At 34.6% G+C, this 19,386-nt stretch overlaps 1 protein-coding gene across 1 annotated transcript; it reads right to left on the reverse strand.

Annotated features, from left to right (window-relative positions):
• Window positions 1–15,275: 15,275 nt before the first annotated feature.
• On the reverse strand, window positions 15,276–17,543 carry LOC132068788 (probable polyamine oxidase 5). Its single transcript, XM_059462495.1, has one exon. It carries the CDS (start codon window positions 17,152–17,154, stop codon window positions 15,508–15,510), a length of 1,647 nt encoding a protein of 548 aa, XP_059318478.1. The 5' UTR covers window positions 17,155–17,543; the 3' UTR covers window positions 15,276–15,507.
• Window positions 17,544–19,386: the final 1,843 nt, after the last annotated feature.

Genomic DNA, 19,386 nt, shown 5'->3' on the forward strand with positions numbered 1-19,386 from the left:
AAGGTCTGTGTACACTCTACCCTCCCCAGACCCCATATTGTGGGATTTCACTGGGTATGTTGTTGTTGTTGTGCTGCATAATGGAGTTGTGATGCCAAACTAAAAGGATGAAAAAGAAGATTCGAAGTGGTGGAGAATTGGAATGTCTTATGCTAATTTCAACTGTAATGGTAAAATTTGGTTTTTTGTTCAACATAATGTAGATGTTGAGGTTCTTTTGGATACTGAACAATCCATTACTGTAAACTGAAGTTTCAAGAATTGAATAGAGACATGGTGGTTACAATGGCTTATGCTAAATGTTCAGAAGTGGAGAGATTGCAGTTATGGGATAATTTATACTTCTTAGCTAGTAACATGACATCTCCTTGGTTGATTGGTGGAAATTTCAATGTTATATTGAATGAAGAAGAAAAAATAGGAGGTTTACCAGTATTTCCACAAGAATATGAAGATTTTGCTTTGTGTCTGAATTCTTGTGAGTTGCATGAGATGCCTTTTAAAGGGAGTCCTTTCACTTGGTGGAATGGTAGGGCTGCTAATGACTGCATTTTCAAGAGGTTGGATAGGATTGTGCATAATGATTCATTCCAGAATTGGTTTGGACATCTTGAAATGGAGCATTTGTTAAGGACTGGTTCTGATCATGCACCATTACTTTTATCTTGTGGAGATCAAGTGGAGAATTTTATCAAACCATTCAGATTTCTTAAATTCTGGGTGGAGCATGATTCTTTTCTTGACTTTATTAAACAGCAATGGGAAGCAGACTTATCTGATGATGTTTTTCTTTCCTTTAAGCTCAAAATGAAGAAACTGAAAGTTGCTTTAAGTAAATGGAGTAAGGTTACTTTTAGTGATATTTTTAAGCAACTAGTGATCAGAGAAGATATAGTTAAGATTAAAGCGCAGTCATTTGAGGAGAACCCTTCTGAAGAAAATAGAATGGTGATGCAAGAGGCTCAAGCTGAACTTAAATTGTATCTTCACTATGAGGAAGAATTCTGGAGGCAAAAAGCTGGGATGGACTGTTTCTCAGAAGTTGATAAAAATACAAGATTTTTCCATAGTCTGGTAAAAGGAAGAAGGAAAAGAATCCAGATCAAGAGGATTCAAGATGCTGTGGAACTTGGTTAGAGGATGCTGATGGAGTTCTTTGTTGAAGCTGTTAACTTTTATCATAAGCAATTTAATCATGAGGAGGTTAGTGAAGATTCTCCAATTCTTAATCATATTCCTGAACTGATTAGAGAGGAGGATAATATGTTACTTGTTGAACAACCTACTATAGAGGAAGTACAGAAGGCTGTGTTTGAATTAAATGGAGATAGTACTTGTGGCCCTGATGGTTTTTCTGGGATCTTTTATCAGAAGTCTTTGGGAAGTGATCAAGGATGATGTATTTAGTGTTGTTAAAGCTTTCTTTGATGGTCAGACTCTTCCCAAGTCAATCACTCACACTAATCTAGTATTCCGCAAAGAAGAATGTTGTTGAGTCTTTCTACGATATGAGACCTATAAGTCTTAGCAACTTTATTAATAAGGTCATATCTAGAGTAGTTCATGATAGATTGGACAGATTACTTACAAGGGTGATATCTCCAAATCAATCAGGTTTTGTCAAGGGCAGTGTCACGACCCGAACTACGGGCCACGACGGGCATCCGGGGCTAACTACCGAACACCACTCATTCTGCTACTTATCTGCTCTCATTCATGCTATATGCTCATAACCATGGAAATATATCGTCATTTGCAACATAATCACTTTTATAAACATAAGCCCTTTCGGCTATCAAAATAATAATATATATACATGCATATACATACAACTATAGGACCATGCTACCCACACATACGTATCTACGAGCCTCTACTAGAGTACTAGATATAGGGACGGGACAGGACCCCGTCGTGCCCAATCATAACCATATACATATATATACCAAAAGAATAATCAACGGCACCTCCGGACAATGGAGTGCTCACAAGTCAGCTACTAGCTCCTATAGATCGGCACCGTCTCATTGCCTACCTGTGGGCATGAACACAGCGTCCAAAGAAAACGGACGTCAGTACGAACATTGTACTGAGTACGTAAGGCAGGAGTGAAATAAGCATAATAAGAATATCATAAGTCATGAGGTGGAGATATAACCTGTGTACTCTTATAATCATAAATACATTTCATATACATTCGTCATACATAAGCACATCATATACATTACCATAGCGTAGGCCTTATCATATCACAGATACATCATCATGCCATACATGCATCGTCACATCGATTATACATTATCATGTCGTTAACCCGCGTCCGGGTAACCATCATATGCCGCCCACTAGTGGTGTCATGCCCGACCCCTCTAGGCTCGGTAGAATCATAAGCAGCCCCGCCAGCGGTGACATGCCCGCCATCTAGGCTCGGTAGAATCATAACAGCCCGCCTTAGCGGTGACATGCCCGGCCATCTAGTCTCGGTAGAATCATATCATCATACACAGCATGCATTTATCCTCGTACATTATACATCATCATAGTCATCGCTACCATTCATTTCATAAGCATATCATAGTTTTATCATAAGTTAATATCATCATACATATGTCATCAATTCATTCGTTAGAACTTGGAAGCAAGTATAGTCATGTCGGGGTGACGTAAGGTCGTGGACCCCCGATGTCTTTATGAGCATTCGTAACTATCCTGCCTCACCTTGGAGGAACAAACATAAGGTGAGTGTAAATAGGGACTAACATCAATAGATTTCATATGACTTCATTAGCTTAGTTGGAACATCATATCATAGGCTATAGCATCTCTAGATTTAAGCTCATCATTATCATTGTCGTAATCGTAGCATATCTCTTATCTCGTATGGCTATTCATGCATAATGGCTCGTAGCCTCCTTGAAGATAGGACATTCGTAATGAAAGAGGAAATTCATGCCATATGGACTCATGCCTTAGAAAGAAGGGATTAGCCTCACATACCTTTGTCGTTTACTATTCTATCGTTTGCTCGTTCTCCTTGAGTGCACTTGTTTATACCTTCAAGAGAATTCGTATCGTCATTAGCTAACTAGTCATGAAAACGTACTTACTAGAGCTAGAGAAATTTGAGCAGCATTTCCTTTGTTTATACTACTTTCCGCCATATTCTATATCAACTCCCAACATTCATAACAATCATCACAATATCGCTAACAACAATCGTCATTCATTTACATAATTCGCATTTCACAATTCTACTTCAATTCTCCATATTCATGACTAAAAGTCCATCGTCGCATTCTTTCATATCCAATACTTATTTCATGTTCTATAGGTCATTTATAACACATTCATAACATCAACATATCCATTTCCATGATTCAATTCAACTATAACTCACTAGTAATACTATTCACACATTTGATGACCCATTTGCTATACACTTCTACAATCCATGTGTTTCAACTTATAAATACTTCAAACAACATGTAAACATCATGAAACTTACCTTAGATAATAGAGGAATAAGCTTGGAATGGTGATTCACCCTTAGCACCAAAACCCTATTTTATCTCTCTTGGGATTCCTTGACTTGGATGACTTTTAATGGGTTTCCTTCACTTGATTCACCTTAATTCTTGTTGTTGATCCTTGATTTCTCTTGGTTTCTTGTGGATGAAGTGAGTGGAATGTTCTATAGAGGTCTTGAAGTGTAGAGGTGAAGTGGAAAATGAAATGAAAAGGGTCCCTTATATAAAAATGAACTCAGTCCCGACCAGTTTATACGGACCAACATACGGTCCGTATGTTTTATACGGTCCGTATGTCTGGCCGTAGATCGGTCCAGTGAAGTATGCTCTCTTTGGACTGAATCTACGGTTGGACATACGGTCCATATATTTTATACGGCCAATATGTCTGGCCGTAGGTTGTCCAGTTCTTCCGAGAATCGTTTCGTCGACTCGTTTGATCTCCGATCCTTATGGAACCTTCTTAACACTTGTTCCTTACTTCAATACCATTCTAAGGGACGTTATAACTCTTCCTCAAAGGGTCATTAAGACATCATTAACTTAATACTCGTAATTCTCATCCGTTACTCAACATATGACTTGTTTTCCTTAACAACTTTCTTTCCTTAACTCGGATGTCTTTGAAAATCTTAATTAGGATCGTCAATTACTATCTCTTGCTTATCCCAACCTCGTATACGTCATGTCCTTCGTGAGTCTATTCACTGTACCCTAACGGGGAAATTTTCGAGGTGTAACAGGCAGGAATATTATTGAGAATGTATTGTTGACACAAGAAATTGTAACTGACATAAGGAAGAGAGGAAAACCAACAAATGTTGTGATTAAGCTGGATATGACAAAAGCATATGACAGGGTCTCATGGTTATATCTATGTAAGGTGATGAAGAAGATGGGATTTTCTGGAAATTTCATTGATCTCATATGGAGACTATTGGCAAATAATTGGTATTCTGTGCTTTTAAATGGTCAGGCACATGGTTAATTTCACTCTACAAGGGGTGTCAAGCAGGGTGATCCACTCTCTCTTGCTTTTTTCATCATAGCTACAGAAGTTCTTTCAAGAGCCTTAAACTCTTTGTTTGATCAGCCTGGTTTTGTTGGTTATGGGATGCCAAAATGGAGTGCTGAGCTGAATCATCTGGCATATGCAGATGATACAATCATCTTTTCATCTGCAAACAATTACTCTTTACAGATGATCATGGATACTCTTCAAGAATATGAGAAGATATCTGGACAACTGATAAACAAGAGGAAAAATTCATTTTATATGTTCAGCAAAGTTTCTAATGAAAGCCGAGTCAACGGAGTTGAAGCGATAATGGATTTGTGAGAGGGCAGTTTCCTTTTACATATCTTGGAGTGCCAATTACTCATGCCAGGAAAAGGAAAGTAGACTATACTGAGTTATTGAAGAAAGTCAAAGACAAGTTGCAAACTTGGAAAGGAAAGTTACTGTCTTATGGTGGAAAAGCAGTTCTGATCACAAGTGTTCTTTAAAGTATTCCAATTCATGTTCTATCTACTATAAGGCCTCCTAAATGTGTTACAAAAGAACTACACAAGATCTTTGCAAAGTTCTTTTGGAATAATAAGGAGGAAGGAAGAAACGACATCGGTCATCTTGGCTTAACATGTGCTTTCCTAAACATGAAGGAGGATTGGGATTCAGGTCTATTTATCACATGTCCAAAGCCTTATGTGCTAAACTTCCCTAAACTTTGGTGGAAGTTTAGAACCTCTAGTTCACTTTGGGCTAATTTCATATGGAACAAATACTGTAAGAAGCAGATTCCTCAGGTGGTTCAATGGAAAGGAGGGTCACAAGTGTGGAAGATGATGTTGGAAGCAAGGGAAAGTGTTGAGCAGGAAATCTGGTGGGAGCCAAAGATTGAAAGTTCAAACATCTGGTTTGATAATTGGACTAAGTTAGGTGATCTTAGCTATGTGGTTCCCATGACCTGGCATATCAGTGATCATGCTAAAGATGTTTCTGAGTTTATTTCAAATGGAAGATGGGATGTTAACAAACTCATGCAGCTGTTTCCTGAAGATATAGTGCAGCATATAACACAGGAAATTGATATTAAATATGCATCAAATGAATGGGACAGATCTTGGTGGATGATGACAAGTACAGAAAGGTTTACAGTAAGTAGTGCATGGGAGCTGTTGAGACAAAAAGCTAATGTAACAGTGCCATTTCAGAATATGTGGATTAAAGGTGTGCCTTTTAAAATTTCATTCTTCTTGTGGAGATTGTGGAAGTTGAAAGTGCCAATTGATAAAGTGGTGGCAAGTATTGGCATTCCTACAGTTTCAAAGTGTTGCTGCTGCTATACTGCTCAGAATGAGACTATTAACCATCTGTTTCTGTGTGGAGATTTTGCTACCAAGGTATGGAGAGTCTTTAATGCAGGGGATGGATTGAGCATGAATTGTATTCAGGTGAAACATGCTATTAGAAGTTGGTGGGAAGCAAAATGCCATGACAAACTGAAGATGATATACAAAGTAGTTCCTGCTTTCATTGTGTGGCAAATATGGAAGTGGAGAAACAATAAGTTACATGATGGCAATATGAATCTGAATAGAGTGATATATGAAATAAATCTGAACATTTACATGTTATGTAAAGTTCTGTTTCCTAGGCTGAATATTCCATCTAGATGGCATCAGATTATTCAGTTTTTTGAAGGATATAAGCCAACAGTTATCTGCAGAGTTATTAAATGGATGGGACCTGCATCTGGATTCTACAAGTGTAATACTGATGGAGCTGCTAAAGGAAATCCAGGACCAAGTTCTGCTGCATTTTGTATCAGGAATGAAGATAGTGATTTGTCATATGCAGCTTCTAAAACTCTGATGGATGGTTCAAATATAGTTGCTGAGGCTGAGGCTATTAGAATGGGATTGATGTATTGTGTGGATAAGCAACTATTTCCATTGACTATAGAGACTGATTCCATGACCATGAAGATGATTATCAATGCTGAATGGAAGATCCCTTGGAGCATTTCAATGTTGGTGGATGATATCAAAAGGCTGATGGAAGATCAAAGAGTGACTATGGTGCATATACACAGAGAAGGAAATGGACTTGCAGACTTTTTAACTAACTTTGTTTTTGATTTTGCAGGTACAGTTCAGTTTCATAATTTTCAGGAGCTACCAAGTCAAGCTAAGAAGATTCTGAATTTGGAAAAGATTGGAATTCCTAACTTGAGAGTAAGAACTATTCAAGACAAAGCACCAGATTGAAGTCCATGATACCAGAAGTAAAAGCCATTGCTAAGTACAGAATTTCAACAGAATATGAGCTATTGCAGCATATGTATTAGGGTGGTATTAGTGTGTTTGTCATGCTCATTCCTTAATATAAATGTTGTGATGTTCATGATATATGTAGCAGACTGTACTAGTTATGGATCAAGCAAGATAGTGGCCTGGTTTCATGCAGAAGGTGATATATACAGCAATATACAGCTACTTTCAAGCTTGCCTGAAGAATGATTCATATGACTTGATACTTTCCACCTGTGAGACTTTGAAGGTGTGATAGAAGTTATCAAGCCAAGGCTCTCGGATTCTAGTTGGTGATAATCTGTTGATGTCTACTTCTGCTGGCCATATTCCACTAGATTTTCCTTTGTTTTCTGTTAGTTTCTTTATTTGGATCAATCTTGTTGGATAGATCCTGTTTTTTTCTTTCCTTATTTCTGTTCTTTGTTTTTAGCTGGATCAATCTCCTCTGGATTGATTTGTACATATTTTCATTATCAATAAAATTCCACCTTCATGATGGCCTTTACTTAAAAAAAAAAAAAAATGGTGGTGGGTCTTCTTGTCGGAGCTCTATTATAACAACGACTGAGGTTTGTGATTTCATTGAAATCGCATTTGTTTCAACTAGATCTTGTGATGGTTAATTAATTGACAATTTGACATGAAAGGCATTTGTTGAGAATTAATAGTAGAATTTAATTTATAATACTTACTAAGTATAGACAAATTTTAAACGTTTCATGTAGTTCTAGTTACAACCACAATCCACCCATATTCGATATCTTACATGTAATTTAGTTTGGGCTCTGATTAATCCGTATTGGCAATGAAAAATTCTATTATGATGTAACAAATTCTATTATGATGTAACATGTTTTCTACATGCCAAAAACGACTATTTCAAAATTCGAACGCGAGATCTCTAATTAATGACTAAGGAATACATAAGTATCATCCTACCACAATTATTTTGGCGGGGGGGGGGGCGGGGGGGGGGGGGGGGGGGGGGGGTATCGTGACATCCTTTAGTGAGGATGGTCAGTAAATACAACTTCACATAAAAATCCCTTATATATGTACGCTACAAAAAATACTAATAAAAATATTAATACACACATAAAGATCGACATCGCCTGAAAATAATGTAAAGTAACTATTAATTTGGAATAAGAAACAAAGCCAAAAAAAACCACAATTCCAGATCCAAAAGCAATTACAAGCTGAATTCACTACAAAAAAATGGTTATCAGCAACAGAAAATATATTTTTGCATTAATATACTTACATTATTTACGTAAATTTCTGCATACGTCAGTTGAGTTCTTGCTCGTTAAAACTTGGTAACGTTTTTCCTTTTCTTTTATTTATTCCTTTCTCAGCAAAAATAAAAAAGAAAACACAAGAAAAGGGAATATAGGTAAAGAAGCTGTAAAGGATGAAAACTCTTATATGTCCAATATTACTAAAGGTCTTGATTGGAAAGGAAAGAAGGATTTATAGAAAGTCTTTAACCCTTTATAATCAACAATCGAACAAGTTAATGATAAATGAGTTGGACTGTCATTAAGGTGGGTACATACATACTAAAATACATAAACATTTAGATAGCTTAGTAATTAGAATAATAGATATACGATCACACGTGTATACATTTATCGATTTTGAAATTATACCAAATTCGCACACTGTATGGTATGAAGGAACATATTTCCAGAATAATGTATAGAAGAAACTTTGTCTAACTCCAGAACACTCGCTAAAACTTAAAAGTTATTTCAAAATGGATTAACGGAAAAAAATATAAGTGAAGAAAGTGTTTTTTCCCTTTTGTTGTGCCAGTACATTTTTCGAAAATTATTTCCTGCGTACCGAATACACCCTATAAGCTAAGATCAATGATTCTTGGCACTTAGCTAGTGATATAAAATTGAGGATCCGCATTAACGATAGTGAAGATGGCCTGTATCAGTAATGACCTGAAAAATACAGAGATAGCACTATGGAATCAAATCAAGAATTTGTTTTGTACTGTTAGCAGCAGTTTAGGCTGGACCATGCAAAATAACTCAAAGACAGATCCAATAAGATGGTCTTTCTGATTTCATTCAAAGGACAGATCTTTAAAGGATATGTTACTTTTCGATAATAACCAGAAATGTCACTGTCTGTATAATTCACTGACAGTGAAAACAAATTACAATTGCAGTTACAAAGGTGGAAGATATATATATATATATATATATATATATATATCTTTCTTAGTTTCCCACCCAGTGTCCGGTACCCGCATTGGAGCCCAACTATATCCGGATTCGCGTCGCGTAGCGCCGTTCAGTGGGGAAGCGCTCCCTACCAATAATTTTTTTTTTATATCCGGACTCAAACCCAAAGACAGTTAAGAAGGAAGGCTGCCCCATCCGTTGCACCACTATCTTTTGGGGGTCGAAAGAGAAACTTTTTTAAAAGGCCCTATATATTCCCCTTACCCTCTAGGCTTTAGTTCTAAAATTATGTACAAATTAAAAGGAGGTATCTCTCCCTTTACTTTTAATTTACCGCAAGTTGCATTTATGTATAGGATCTAACTTACATCAATGACACTGAGATTGTAAATAAAATTTTACACTATCATTGCGATTTGCGATTTAACTTGTTTTCAGAAGTTATTTGCATTATTTTTCATGGTACCAATTGTTTTTATTTCACTTATGGACATGTATTTATCTTTTAAATGATTTGATTGCGCAAAATTTATTTACTTTTTGCGTAAATAAAAAAACCTCTTATATATATCTCGTGGCTATTGTTCCCATTTTGTAAAAAAAAAAAATATATATAAGAAAAGAAAAAGAGAAAAGCAATGTTCCTCTTATATGCACCGAGGGCAATATGAGATATTGCTTTAATCAACGGATTGGAATTGACTTTTACAAAGAATCTATTTCAACTAATTGTCAAAAAAATATTCTAACACATTGAAAGATCGTTTCACTTCATAATAAAAAAAAAATGCACTTTATTCATATATATATATAGTATATTGAATGATTGTAGATTTCTACTTGAGGTTTATATGATGGATCCGCATAGTCTAGCTGAAGACAACATTATATTTTGGCTCACTCCTCCATTTCATGCTATACTTTATTGTCACAAGGACTATTTGGGAATTAAATCACCACGATCGATTCCCTTGTGTAATAAACTCTCTTAAATTACCCTTTTTAATTTAAGTCACTTTTATAATAAAAAATGAATCAGTGGACATAGGCCTATTGGCATTTTTATTTATTTAGTAATTAATAGGAGAAAACATATTTAAACATATTTCCATTAAGATGGTTGGCAAACGATGAAGATGGAATTAGTTCATGATACCCATGGTGCTTTTAAACAAACAGAAAATAAGACAAACATCTTATTTTAAAAACAGAAAAAAGACAGAAATCATGTTTCGTATGATCTGACTAAAGAAACCAACAAAATACTTGGTTTGGATGCCAACCTCAAATAATTAATGCACTATTTGGAAAATCTTGATTATCAAATAAGTAGTATTGCAACCGCAGCTAACTGCTCATAAACAGCACTAAAACAAGTACTCGTACATGAGTTTACTGTTTACAACAGTTGCTTGGACAATTGAGAGAGAAATTAAAAAAAAGAGAAAAAAACAAAAAGATGCTGACATGACTTGTGACTATTTCAAGATTAATTTAGCCTTTTTTTGTATTTCCAGTTCTTAATTATCATTCAAGCAAGAGATATTCCATTCTTACACTTAATCTAACATTTCAGTTACATCAGAAGCAAATCTATATATGTCCTCTTTCCATGTTATGAAAGAGCTTGAATACATATTAATATGATGACTCACTAAAACTTTGGCCTTTGCTTAATTGGTTGATTAACTTCTACATGTTTCTTTAGATTAAAAAAAATATGCTAGGCCCAATAATTATTAATTCTTCTGTCCCAAAAAGATTGTCTTCCTTTTGCTTTTTAGTCTGTTCCAAAAAGATTATTCCCTTTTTATATTTAGAAACAATTTAACTTTATGAGATGATTTACAGCCACACAAATATTTAAGGCTTGTTTTGGACTAAACATTTCAAAAATCTTTCTTTATTTCTTAAATTTTGTGCCAAATCAAAAAAGGACAATCTTTTTAGGACGGAGGGAGTACTATATTCTTTTTTGTTCACATTATATAATTACTGGGTCTAGCATTTCTTTTATTAAGAGGTAGGCAATGAGTAGTTGGAGCTATACAAAGCGAAAAAATTTACAATGATAAGAGGCACAAGCATGACATGATCTGGGAGGAAATTTTTAATTAATATTTTAATGTGGAACCCAACACTTTTTGCTCCCTCTGTCGTCCTTTCTCACCCGTCTTATCTCTCCTCAGTCCCCTTTTTTTTTTTTAACTTACGTCTTCACTCTTCTTTCTCTCTCCTCTTTCCCTTTTTTTTCTTCCTCATTTTTTGTTTTCATCAATTTTGAAACTATTTCTATTTTACACATTAGCAAACAAAATTTAGATATTCTCGATTTTATTATCTAGTTTTTCAACTTTATATTAAAAATTCAGTTAAACTCTAAACAAGTTTAAAAGAATGTAATTGACACTTGTAAAAAATTAAATTAAATTTTAATAACTAAAATGAACTTAGGATACTTCTGAAAGTAATAACACCACGAAAAATTTATTAGACTTCCTTTTTTCACTTTTTCTTTTGGTATATATTCAATTTAAAGTTTCTACATTCTGTACCCTAGAAATCCAAATTTTAAGTGTCATCAAAGTATATCCTAAATCTAAGAGTATTAAAAATTGGTTTAACCAATAAACTGAACCAGCAAATTCTTCAATCACAATTAGTTTGGCCTTCCACATCTTTCATAGAGAAATATCACTGAAATATACTTAAGAATATAATTTTAATAAGACCTTAGGTTATCGGTTTAACCATTAATGTAAATTTAAAAATTGAAAATCAAACTGGCAGTCAAAGAAAAAAATTACATAATTGTTAAAAATCATTTTCCTTGAATATCTAAAATTGTCTAAGTGGAAATAGCTTTCTTATCATTCAATAAGCATCTTGTATTTCACAAAAATTGGGGGCAATATAATCCTTACGTAAGGGCCAACCTATCCAACTTTCAAGCATTAAGATACATTTCAAGCAGATTTTTTTTTATAAAATCTTGTCTAATACTAATATCTAATCACTAACTAATCTAACAATCTAAAATCTAATTCTAATAATAAGAAATAAATTCCCAATAACTCGATATCGGTTATCCAATAACAATTTTTTTTGGTAAGTTTATCGGTTAAACCAACTTTTAATAATCCTAGATTTAGGATTTACTTTGATGACACTTAAAATTTTGGATTTCTAGGGGTACATAATGTAGAAACTTTGAATTGAATATGTACCAAAAGAAAAAAAAAATTAAAAAAAGGACGTCCAATAAATTTCCAAGGTGTTTTTACTTTCAGAAGTATCCTAAGTTCATTTTTAGCAATCAATTTTTTTTTTTTCAAGTGCCAATTTTTTTCTTTTAAGCTTGTTTGGAGTTTAACTGAAGTTTTAAGATAAAATTGAAAAACAGATAATGAAATCGAGAATATCTTAATTTTTTTTTTGCTAATGAGTAAAATAGAAATAGCTTTAAAATTGATGAAAACAAAAAATGGGGAGAAAAAACAAAAGGAAAGAAGAGAAAGAAAGGAGAGTGAAGACGTAGCTTAAAGAGAAAGAAAAAAAGAGAAAAGAGGAAAGAGGAGAGAGAAGACGGAAGAGAAAGGGGGAGAGAGGGAGCAAAAAGTGGTGGATCCCACATTAAAATATCAATTAAAAACTCCCTCACAGATCATGTCATACTTGTGCCTCTATCATTGTAAAAATTTTCATAGAAAGCATACGTTTCGATAATACAATGGCTACTTTGAGTAATGATCTTTCCAGGATTGTCTCAACAATATTGGAGGCCTAAAGTCAAACTTCAGAGAGAAATGTCCTTTTTCTTTTTAAAGGAAAGATCGTTATATATGTTTTTAGTTATAGTCGATTTGTTCTAACAATTCCTTTTCAATTGATAATATAGCTAATCCATTCAATCTATATTGAGACATTATTGATCTTAGATAAGATTTTATCAATTTTAATTTTGAAAAATTCTTTCGGCGGAGGCAACTGTTATATATATAAAATACATCTTAAGAAAAAAATGTTTATTGGCCTTATGGCCGAGCCACTCCCGGATGCTTCTATAACTATCAAATAATTAAGGAATGGAGAACTAATCCAAGAATAGAAGCATTACTGTTAGTGTTGATAATGAATGATAATTAGAGTAGAGTGAAAGAGAAATTAAAGAGGGTCCAATTTGATAAAGGATTCTCTCATTTGTTACTTTATGGGGAGTATGTATTCTCTCATTTGTTACTTTATGATTTAAAAAAATGTTGAATAAATTATCAAAGGTTGATTGAAGCCCACAGGAGGGTGAAAAGAGACATAAAGTGGGCCATTTCAGTTCTTTCTTGGGGTAAAGCCAGGCAAATCTCAACAATAATAGAGTCTTCATTAACAGCTCCCTTTGATTTGACTATTCAATACCCAAAACAAAAAAGATTGCCCTACAACAGTCAATTCAAAAGAAACATTGGGAAATCTCAGCAGATTTTGATAACTTACACTATTGAAATGAAGATTTATGTGTTTGGTTGTTCATGCGGAAATGATGTTAAATATTGTATTATTGGATGATGGAAAGTTATGTCTGTGGGACTGATGTAAGGACCAGTATCTATGATCGACTAAAGGGATTGCCGGGGGCGGCATTCCCATGCTATGGAAAATCTTAGGCACTAGAAAAAGCGGTCTGTTTCCTACTTGGAAACCGACTTGGAGGTCATCCACTTTCCACAGGGTTTAGGGTCTTTCACAGCCTATATATACATGGCTTTTCTTCATAATTATGTATCCTTGTAAAGCATCTTTCATTGAGAAATAAGAGTCGGTGACGATCATTGTTTTCTTCCCCTTGAGGATTTCCACGTTAAAATTGTGTGTTCTTCTTTTTCATTATCATTGCTTAAATTCTCGTTATCTCATAACAGGAAAATCTTAGGCACTAGAAAGACATTGTCTTTGATTTGGCCCTTAAGTAAAAGCTGTAAATGACACCAAAAGACATGTTGCAGTAATAGCTCAAATAATGGCAAAACATGAACACATGAAGCTAGATATGCTGAGTTTTGTTGCTTGTGGACAGTTTTCTTTCTGTCAAATTAATAGATTGATGTTATGTGAATAGAAATCCAATGTGACAAAAGGGGTTGGGACTTGGGCACTGTTGAGTCTAATGAGGCTTAACTGTCTTAGTATGTTTGCATATGCATGGAATAGGACCTGTCATTCTAGTGTGGGTCTAAACCTAAGGGACACCACAAAAATTTCAGAGGTGTCATCAGATGGCCATAGCCATCCCTACTTACTGTCTCATTGTTAAGGACAGTAGTTTTGACAAAAAGTTAAAAACGGAAGGTCTAATTTTGAATTTTACTACTGCCATTTTGGGATTTCAAGCTATTTCTGCAGGAAATGCTGCAGAAAAAGGGGATCCTGAAATGTGAATTAACTCATCAATTTAGCCAGTTCATAGTCCTTTCATCCAGGGGTTAATTTATAGGGTAATTAATGGTGCCCGTGAACCCATGGTCTTTTAGTCAAATAAAATATTTTATTTACATATTTTTTAGAATTGGCCTAATATATATATATATATATATATATATATATATATATATATATATATATATATATGCTCTTGTCCTCGCGAGTCTCTCTGGAAACAACCTCTCTACCTCCTAAGAGAGGGATAAGGTCACAGACACTCTATCCTATCTCTTCGACCCCACTTTGTGGGATTTCACTGAATATATTGTTGTTAATCTAATATATGCTCCAAAAAAAGGCTAAATGGTGCATTTGTTTGAATTCTAAGTTATCTACCTCAAGGAGTAGGGATCAATTCCCACTTAATATTTCTTTTTTTTTTCCCTTTTTAGTAGTACACCCATATTATAGAAATTTTAGATCCGCCTCTCCTTGTGTTCACCATTTTGGTTCAAGACTTTCTCTTTGGAGGACTAAAAGAAAAACACATCTTTCAAAGCAAAGAAATATTCTAGCTGTGAATAGGCGCTTTTAACGGATCCTGTCAAGTAACCATCCAAAAAGCGACTCCAAAGTTAGACCAAACATGATGATATCCAAAGCTTCTTTATCTTTTATATTTAGTAATCAAATAATTGGTGCTCAAGCATAATGAAGTAGTCTGCTTTATGAGCAAAGAATCATCAAATTACAGGAAAGTAAAGGTAAGGAGATTGAAAAGATCTCTTAATCACAAATAAAATAAAACAGCAAGCAATAGCACATTGAAAAGAAGCTTCTTTAATTCATTCATTAGTACATCAAGGATATGTCCTCTTCCCCCCTCTTACAGTTCCCTTTTTCTCTCTCAAATTCCCAATCATACAGAGGAATTAATAACAAACATCTTTACCAAACGAATATAGAAAATAAATAATCACTGCAAAAATATAAAACAAAAGCCAATAACTGAGAAAAACCTGCCTAGTTTCTATGGCAACAAACTTTAATCATATATCAATACAGTGGTAGTGCTGAAGGAGCCTATTGGCTTCTCTTAGTCCACTACAGTAAGCACCATGAGTTGTTGAATAATGGGTTCTATGCGTTGCTTCCCCTGCAAACAGAATTTGAAGTGGAGGTGAACCCTTTGAATTAATACTATGATTGCTCCTTTTTGGCAATGGCTCAGCCATAGTATCCAAATCATCTCCACTTGATCCAACTGCCACATAACTATATGACCCCAAAAAGAGTGGATCACCACCCCATTGGCTCTTTAAGACCTTATCAAATTTGATGGAACTTTCTGCAGAATTTGTATGTCCATTGCACCATTTGGACTTGTTGAGATGCTTTGAGTTTTCTAGTAAATTGGAGATCATTGTTGAGTACCCATTAATGATCTCCTCATCACCAAGTGATTCAAGTTCAAGAGCCTCTTTACCTGCAAACCATGACAAAACAACATTTGAACTGCCATATATAGGACATAAAGAAGCTGTCCTCCTCGTCCACCATGGTATTTTTGGATGCCTTAGCTTTGAGTCGGACTGATGGAAGACCATCTGCAAGTAGGGAAACCTCATGGCATCACTGCCATCTAATTCATCACTGTTTGGACTTAGTTGCAAGAATAGCTTGTTAACAACACCAAAACCAAGCCTTGAGATTGCTTGAGTCTTGAATCTAGGAAGTGGAGGACTAAACATACCAGAATTATCGCGAATCCCTTGTTTTAGAACCCCAAGTGACACTGTGACAATCACATGATCAGCATACATGATTGATCCATCACTAAAATGTAGCTTTACTGGCATAGTACCTTCGCCATTTTTGATATCTACCGATTGGTTGTGACCACCATCATCAGGCTGCCATTCAATTTTTGTGACCTTTCGGCCTAATTGAACCAAACCATCCGGCAGAAGAGATGCCAAAGACTCAACTATAGTGGAGTAGCCTTTGGCAATGGTTATTTCTTTCCCAGGAAACATACGATACTCGCTTTCTGCATTGAAATCTAGTGTCTCCAAATCACCAGCTGATGTGTAAGTCCTTTGTGTGTTCTCAAGCATTGCAAAAATGCCTTCCTCCAATAATTTTCTTGTCCATTTATCAAACCCCTGGATTTCCTCTTGTTCTTTCATTGAACCCCAGTAAGCATGAAGTCCTTTCCTTAAGAAAGAACCAACACTTAGGCCACCATTCTTTATGCATCCATTGACAAATTCACTACACACACCATTTTCTTCTATAGCTTTCCCTTGAGCAAAATCCATCAGTTTCTTGAAAAGGTTGGATATGGGGTCAACAAGGGAAGAATTGAGCTCATAACCACCTTCAGCTATTGTCAATGGCTCATCCAAGAACTCATCCATACACTCCCACGGCTTGTCTGATTCAAGTGAGTTAATCTCTTGAGCTATCTTGTAAACAGGACTACCCCCAATTCCATGGATCCAAGTAGCACCCATCTCAATCCTGCTTCCAACAAACTCTGAAGTCTTAATCCTTCCACCAATCCTATTACCACCTTCCACAACACACAGCTCTAACAATTCTTTAGAACCTGCACTTGTGTAGAGCTTGTTTGCTGCTGTAATACCTGCCATTCCTGCTCCTATTATCACAACTTTTGGTTTCTTGGTAACCATTGTAGCCTATTATTTGCTAACACTATCTTATTTGTGTAGTGATAGACACACAAGGAAGAAAGAGTGAACAATTTTTGTGAGGGTGTATAGGAATAAATGAACTAGAATCAAATATATAAAGAGGGTGCTACATGTTATTCCCCCTTCTTTTACATAGTTTATTTCCCTAATAAAGACACTCATCTATCTACCCATAGTTTATTTCTCTAATAAAGACAGGCCTCTACTTTTCTTAGCCTCCACTGTTAGTGTAGCCAATACACTAATGCCACCCCCTTAAACACCTCTTTAACTACACTCATAAATATTAGTATACATGTCTCGAGTTCGCATATAAAGAAAAAAAAAAAGAAAAAAAATGAAACACAGACATACACACGGACACACACGAAAGCTTCAACAACTCACAACCCCCTCAACAATCACAAACATGTGTACACATATTTGTAATATTGAGCTACTAAAAACATCAAAAGCTTTGGTTAAGCAAGAGTATATTGATGCCAACACCAATAATAGGTTGATGATGCCTTTCACCGACCTCACATGTGAATCAGGTAAACAAAGGCCCACCAACTGAAACACATTAAATGGTCCCGAGTAGTCAGTGAAGAACTAGCCAAGAATCTCTTTCAAAGTTGTAATAAATTAGACACTCATCAACTTACACAACTCTATGTGGACTAAGCATTAACAATTGTTATCCTATTTCGGGTTGCACGGAACATTTTTCTTTTTCTGATTAAGCCATTTTATGACTTACATTTGACTTATTATTATGATTAGAAAAGCAATAGGGAAAAAAATATTTAAGTGATATACACTCTCAGAGTTTAAGGAACTTTTTTACCATTAGTAAAACTTAACCCATTATAACATCTTACTTCCGCCGTTTCAGTTTATGTGAACCTATTTCCTCTTAATCTATGACATAAAGAATAACCCCTATAAGTTATTAAAAATAATATAATATGAACTTCTCATTTTTACTCTTAATGAAAAGTTTTTATAGTCACAAAAATATTATGAAATGTTTAAGACCATAAATTTCAAAAGTCTTATAGCCACAAATATTATGACATCTTTAAAATCACAAGTTGCAAAAGTCTTTTTTCTTTCTTAAACTCTGTATCCAATCAAATAAATTCATATAAATTGAGGCGGAGGGGAGTACTTGCAAATTCTTTTAATTGAGTTGATTATGTAAATAATACAATATCACTCTCAATATATATGATAGTTTTTCTTTTTTAGTCCTTAAAAGAATGACGGTTTCTATATTTAGTAATGATTTAATTTTAAATTTCTCATTTTATCCTTAATGAGATGACTTATAACCAAAGAAATTGCTATGGCTTGTTTGACTATAAATTTCCAAAACAAAATTATTTTTCTTTTAAATATTGTTCTCAAGCACACACCCACATAAATTAGGAAGAAGGACGTATATACTATACTTTTTATGCATAAAACTTAAAACAAAAAATATAAATACAAAACAGCAGGTCATTGATGAATAAACATAGATAAGTAAAGATAAAAATGAAATGAATAAATGAGAGCCTGAAAGGCTCTTCTTGTAATCTTACGCCAAGGTATTTATGTCCTTTCTCTTACATTAAAGTAAAAGTTCCATTCGGGGAAAAGGGTTCAGCCTTCTATTGTGGCGACAATAAAGTTCAAATTCAAGATATTTCGGCATATTATTAGACAATGAAATGTTATTGGCCACAATGATATGAGGATATGTTAGCCAGCATCCTATGTAAAGTGTAAGGGCTCGTTTGATATGAGTGTTAAGGAATAATAAACTCTGATATTAAATTTGAGATGAGTTTATTTTATATTTGGTTGGGATAAAATTGCGAAATCCGGAATCAGTTATTTCGGGATTGTAGTATTATTTTTATCCTTTGAGAAGGTGAGATAACAATCCCGAGATAATTAATTCTGGGATAACTTGTTTCCCAACCAAACGACCCCGACGTTCTTTTCCCTTGAGCATAAAACGAGTAATATCTCTTATATACACATATATAATTTAATTGATTATTAAACTTTTGTTATGACATAAGTTGACTTACGATGTATTGGTGAAAAATACAATAAATTACAGTTGAAAAATAAAATGAACAATAAATAAATAAATATTCATACTAGATCTCGCTCTCTTTGAGGAGATTCAAACTTAGTGCGGTAGAATCTTTATTGGTCCAGCAGTACAACTCTTGA

Source organism: Lycium ferocissimum, chromosome 8 (assembly GCF_029784015.1).
Source record: "Lycium ferocissimum isolate CSIRO_LF1 chromosome 8, AGI_CSIRO_Lferr_CH_V1, whole genome shotgun sequence".
NCBI classification, from domain to species: Eukaryota; Viridiplantae; Streptophyta; class Magnoliopsida; order Solanales; family Solanaceae; genus Lycium; species Lycium ferocissimum.

Bases quoted from the DNA above. Each gene is read 5' to 3' on its own strand.
- LOC132068788 (XM_059462495.1), bottom strand. From the start codon at position 17,154: ATGGTTACCAAGAAACCAAAAGTTGTGATAATAGGAGCAGGAATGGCA.